The 6,121-nt window shown below is 40.6% G+C and overlaps 1 protein-coding gene across 1 annotated transcript; it reads right to left on the bottom strand.

Annotated features, from left to right (window-relative positions):
• Positions 1 to 108: 108 nt before the first annotated feature.
• Positions 109 to 5,469, bottom strand: LOC140202001 (uncharacterized). Its single transcript, XM_072266869.1, has 2 exons — positions 4,475 to 5,469; positions 109 to 376 (listed from the first exon to the last, which is right to left on the bottom strand). The coding sequence occupies exons 1-2, from the start codon at positions 5,467 to 5,469 to the stop codon at positions 109 to 111; spliced, it is 1,263 nt and encodes a 420-aa protein (XP_072122970.1).
• Between the last annotated feature and the right edge of the window lie 652 nt (positions 5,470 to 6,121).

The raw sequence follows: 6,121 nt of genomic DNA, 5'->3' as shown, positions 1-6,121 counted from the left end.
ACTAACACTAGAAGAAACCACTTTGGCTCTATGTTTCACGGTGGTAAATGGGACCTCACAATTGCAATGTTCAGACCCCAGAAATGAACAAGCTAACTAAAGTGAAATTTAAGCATTTTCTAGAGGTAAGTTTCCTGCAAGTTCTTGATTATTAGAAGCCAAACTCAGGAGAGAAGAATCATTTCCATACCTGTAGTTTTCATCTATTGCTTTGATGAGCGACTCCACATATTCATTGATAACTCTCTTCCTGGTGCCCGCCTCTTTATTTGTAACATTCCTGAAAGCATCATCGAACATAATGTGGACTTCAAAGTCAAAGTTGTCATCACTTTTATCCAAAGTCTTCCATCGCTTTCCCCTGAATCTGTCCAACCTGTTGGCAGGCATATAAATGGATTCACAAGACGTTACCAACATCAGTCCCGCTGAGACGGGTAATGACGGTTAAATGAGGAAAGAGCATGTGCCCGAAGCCTGATCATTGAAGATGTATTTACTAAATCTATAGCATTTAAATGCAGCGCACTGTATTCTACCCAGGGAAACACGTGAAGTAACACAGCTTGGTATTCACTCTTTAGTTCATTTGGGAATTATAATACTCACAATAAATATCTGCAGGAGCTAACATCTAACTAGAGCTTATCTCCTACAAACCACAACACATTAATTGAAATAATATTAAACAACAATGTGGCTCACAGCCAGACTGAAAGGAACTGAGACATCATTAGTAGAGAGAATGGTGACACCCAGTTATACAACAACCTCCAAACTGGATGAGGAACTGGCAAATGAAATATGGGTAGTGATTAAAAACTTAATGTGTCAAAATACAGTGCTCCTTTAGAGACTGATCAATACACATTTAATTACCCTTTATGTACTGGAGAAATAAATTAAATTAGATAAGTAGATAGCTCATCCCAAGTACCTGAACAATGAAGATATTAAATGTAACATTTCTTCTGCTGTTTCATGCCACAAGGTAACACACACGTAAATCATCAGATTTTCTCTTCTACTTTTTCTGCTAAATAGAAAAAAAAATTAATGAAACAGTCCGTTTGGAATTTTGGGTGTTATGCATTATGGTTTACTTGTGAATATTGGTTATACTGTAGCATTTTGCCTCAAAGGTTCAAACCCCACTCGAGGCTGATACAGCCCTACCATACACATTTCTGAAGGCAAGAGTTGGCTTACAGGTGATGGTATCCTAGGAAGAGCTGCTGACTTCTCTCTTGAAGAATGTCAAAAACACTGACTAAGAAATCATTGTAGCAATGTTGAAAACTAATTAATTTGTAGAGGAAGTGTTTTAATGATGTGATAGAATCCCATAAATTCAGTTATGTCGAACATACTGTAAAAACTATTATGACTGTGTGAATATTCAACAAGAATGCTATTTTATCAGCACCTGTCACTTTGACAGATGGCTCACTTTCTTACAGGAAAACTGAGAGGGCAGATGCTCGAACATAGAAAAAGCAGGGGAAGAACTGATTAAAATGCTAGTCAAAAATGAAAGGTTCTCTTTTTTAAGGAGGAGTGGAAAAAGGGGGCCCAAAGGAACTTCCAGGTTTGGAATCTAGGTATTCGAGACTTGACCCTCCAGTGACAGGAACGTGCAATGAGGGATGCACAGGATGCTGGAGGTAGGGTCATGGAAAGTCTAGCTGCCTGAGGTTGAGGGACTTGACGTAGTTGCAAGGATGGAGACATTTTCCACACAACTCTGTGGCTGGAAGAATAAATATCCTAAGTTTGAGATGTTGTGGAAACCACATCTATTATAAGCCAACAAGGTAAGTCATGCCATGGTGCAGGACTCTGAGCTGTACAGGAGCACGTGGAGAATAGTTGTTCTGAAGCAAATAAGAGAGACTCGACAAAGACATGACTAAGGGTGCCATGTAAGACTGGAGCAGTGGTTGCCAACATTATCCAAGTGAACTCAGAACTGGTTACTTTATTCCCCAAGAGGGATCAGTGTCAGTGGTAAAGTTGGGTTTACCAGGACACTGTCTGTTTAACCCAAAGTTGATCTGGTGAAAACACTAAACTAGAGTCAGGGATCAAAGATAATGGCAGCAGGAGAGTGTTTAGCTGAGGGTCTTCTGTTGTTGGGAAGATGGGAAGAGTGAAACATGCTGCAGTGATGAGATAGATTGGCAAAGTCCTGCCAAGGAATGATTGGGGGAGAGGTGAGGCGGTGGGGGAGAAAATACTGGAACAGTGTGTGCCAGAAGCAGCATCCTTGTGCAGCAATCCTCCTGGAGCAAGATGTAAGAGTAAGAGGAAGAGTGACCTCTGTCAATTCCTACACCTTGGGAATTCCTACAATGCAGCCAAGTGCCAGCTCTAAAAATTAACTTCACATTAAGAAAAATATCAAAGTTTCCCCACCAGGATAGTTAAACATTTCACAGCTTCTCTCACAGAACAATATCAGCAGGGTGTTGTCTCTACAGCAACACTCACAACACGCTGGAGGAACTCAGCAGGTCGGGCAGCATCCATGGAAAAGATCGGTCGACGTTTCGGGCCGGAACCCTTTGTCAGGACTGTAGAGGGAAGGGGCAGAGGCCCTATAAAGAAGGTGGGAGGAGGGTGGGAAGGAGAAGGCTGGTAGGTGCCAGGTGAAAAACCAGTAAGGGGAAAGATAATGGGGTGGGGGAGGGGAAGCAGGGTGGTGATGGGCAGGACCTGCTGAGTTCCTCCAGCGTGTTGTGTAGACTTCTCCTTCCCACCCTCCCCCACCTTCTTTATAGGGCCTCTGCCGCTTCCCCCTACAGTCCTGACAAAGGGTTCCGACCCGAAACGTCGACCGATCTTTTCCACAAATGCTGCCCGACCTGCTGAGTTCCTCCAGCATATTGTGAGTGTTGCTTTGTCCCCAGCAACTGCAAATTATTTTGTGTCTCCACAGCATATTGCAGTGGAGGAAAGCATCCTGAAAATGTTCCAAGTAGATTTATTTTCAAAGTCCATCTATATGTCACAGTGTACAACCTTGAGATTCATTTTCTTGTGGGCATAATAAATGCATAATATAATTATAACCATAATAGAGTCAATGAAAGATGGCATCAGCTGGACATTCAGCCAGTGTGCAGAGTCCTTGAGCGTGAGTTCATAAGTTGTGGGAACATTTCAGTGATGGGGCAAGTGAGGTTATCCACTTTGGTTCAAGAATCTGATAGCTGAGGGGTAATAACTGTTCCTGAATGGGGTTGTGTTAGTCCTAAGGCTCCTGTACCTGCTTGACCAGACTTTCCTTTACCCGTTCCCTGCCTGAGTAACATCAAACCACATCTGTGTCTGCAAGATTTCTTTCTGGCCACTTAATTTTGAGGAGGAACATCTGTGTGGTGTCTGGGATCTCTGCGTTTGTCTACTTAAGACTTGTACCATAGAGAGTTGTTCTGCAAAATTGCTAATGGTGGCAAGAAAAAAATGTAGACAGAAAATGGTTCGGCACAGCCAAGAAGGGCCAAAAGGCCTGTTTCTGTGCTGTAGTTTCTATGGTTCTATGGTTCTATGGTACCTAGCCCTTTAAATAATACAAAATTGAAACTCTGCATGAATACTATTTTTTGCCTGTGAGCATTATTAAGACAAACTTAGTCAAAATCAAGCTGGAAGCAACATTTTATCATGTGAAGAAACAAAGTCAAGGAACAAATCAATCTCAGAAAGACCTCACAGTATGAATGACTGTATTGACATATTCAAGGACCAAGGATCAACTTTACAAAAAACATGCATTTAATTTTACTTCAATCAGACATTCATCTGGGCAACAATGGTTTTCTAACATTGTGCGGGCTAATTGCTCATCTGTGGTCTGTACACCTGCAGGGTATAAAATCCATCGTCTCCTGACATTTATCCTTTGCTTTTAAAGAGAAGAGAACACATAAAAACATAATACAATACTTAAATAAGACCAGTTATTGACCCCATTCTCAGCAGGTGAAATAGAATCAGAGATTTAGAATCAATTCATCCTTTCATTTGTATTTAAGATTAGAATCCACAATTTTCTCTGAAGCAATCTACCAATGTTTTGCAAATTTTGTACAATTGAGTTATTTTGCTTGCAAAAACAAAATTTATGTAAATTTCTTAAACTATTCCTGAGGTTAAACTATTTACAGCCAAAGAAAAACAAAATTTATATAAATTTCTTAAACTATTCCTGAGGTTAAACTATTTACAGCCAAAGTAGGGAATTTACTCCCTACTTTAGCTGTAAATAGTTTAACCTCAGGAATAGTTTAAGAAATTTACATAAATTTTGTTTTTGCAAGCAAAATAGGGAAATTTTAGATAAATTTTGTTTTTGCAAGCAAAATAGGGAATTTATTCCCTACTGTTGTTAAAGTTTCAAAGAAAAAAATATAGAAAGATTTATGGCAATTTAATGTCTCCTGCCATCTAAAACACACTATGATATCTGTACCTTGGGTTGCTTTCCTCTGTGTTCTGTGGACTGATATGGAACCTTCTGTTCAGTAGCATGGATTGTTCTAGAAAGGCAGCTTCGTAGATTCTCCGAACAAAGGTCTCTGATGTCCGTTGTATTCTGTTGACATTCTGGGTCCACACATAGATTGATGTGAAAATGAGTCCAATCCACCAGAGTGCCCCAGCAGCTCCCACTAATCCAACACTGACCATGTCTACTAAATCTCCCTGCTCGCAGATACCGCGAATGATTTCTGAAAAAAGGATATTTACACCAACTGTTTCATTTACCGCAGCTCTGGAATTGGCACAGAAATCTGAGATATTAAAATTGTTGTTTGACTGCAGAAATTCATTGTAATGAATTCTGAAAACTACCAAGAAAAAGGTGAGTATGACAGGAGTATTTAGGATCAAAGGAAGACCAAAACTTCGCTTCACTGCATGGATCTTACATGCAACGCCCCCAAACCAGGAACAAAGCACTGATGCCACAGCCTGCATTCCAAAAAGGCCCAGGATTATTCTGATTTCGTGAGATGCCACATCACTGATAGTTGCCCACTCCAACTCTCGAATGGGTATCAAAGCTCCTACAACACAAGCAGTGACAACAATTCTCACTACACTGATACACAGGCTCATCACATTCCTGGATTTATCCAAGTCATATCTCAGATGTCTAAATATTGGATGCTTCCAATTTGAGATAAAGTTTTCCCACCAGGTTAGGGAAGTTAAAACTGAGAATAATACAATCAGACCCAAGTACACCCCGTCATGTTTCTTCAGATAAAATATCTGGACAAATAGGAAGAGACCGTAGGCACACAAGAGAATGAGCAGCCCAGCCAGGGGAGCTGTGACTTTGAACCGATGGCTGATATTTAAAGAGATCACTTGTAGAACCGATGGGGTGAGATAAACACTGTTGGAAATGAACACATTGGTCAGGATGTCAAATTCAGGAAGGCAGAAGACAACCAGCATTGTTGTACCAAAGGATGCAACTGCTTCCAGGAGGCACACCTGAAAGGAAAGCAAGAGGCGTTAGACTTCTGGTGAAGAGGAACTTAATAATCAAACTCACTTGATTTTTCCAGTCAAATATCCCATGTGCAACCTGAAATTATCCTTGGTTTGGGTGTAGCTCATATGCTGATGCAGAAGATCTTAGTTTCAAGTCCCACTCTAGTGATTTATGGTGTGTTACTCAATTAACGCATCAGGATGATGCTGGCAAACTAACCCATGTCCTCTCAGGTGGCACTATTTGATGAAGGTCAGGATAATCCTCCCTTGTGTTTTGAGAAAACTAATGTCACTAAAACCTACCACATTACAAGTGTATGTTTATATTTCAATATATGGAATAAAGTCTTCTTTTCTGCTTTTACGTTGCTGAGGTAACAACCTTTGGACAGCAACACCCCTCCATTTATTCCTCCATTATATTTTCCTTTGGCTCTAAGCTACCCTGCCAACATTACATTTTTCTATTATTTTACCATTTTCTCGCACCGCCCCCTCCTTTTCCAACTTTTCACAGCTCACTCAATAAATGCAGAAACTCTGCATTCACTTACAGTTATCAGGCTGCGTGCAGGTAGCATTGATTCAGGAAGGAATGAGAATTTCCACA

This window comes from Mobula birostris, chromosome 8, assembly GCF_030028105.1.
Source record: "Mobula birostris isolate sMobBir1 chromosome 8, sMobBir1.hap1, whole genome shotgun sequence".
In the NCBI taxonomy this organism is placed as follows: Eukaryota; Metazoa; Chordata; class Chondrichthyes; order Myliobatiformes; family Myliobatidae; genus Mobula; species Mobula birostris.
This window is presented reverse-complemented; position numbering and strand designations above follow the sequence as displayed.

Bases quoted from the DNA above. Each gene is read 5' to 3' on its own strand.
- LOC140202001 (XM_072266869.1), bottom strand. From the start codon at position 5,469: ATGCTGGTTGTCTTCTGCCTTCCTGAATTTGACATCCTGACCAATGTG. The intron at 377-4,474 runs GTACAGATATCA...GCCTGCCAACAG, and splicing joins ACAGAGGAAAGCAACCCAAG to GTTGGACAGATTCAGGGGAA.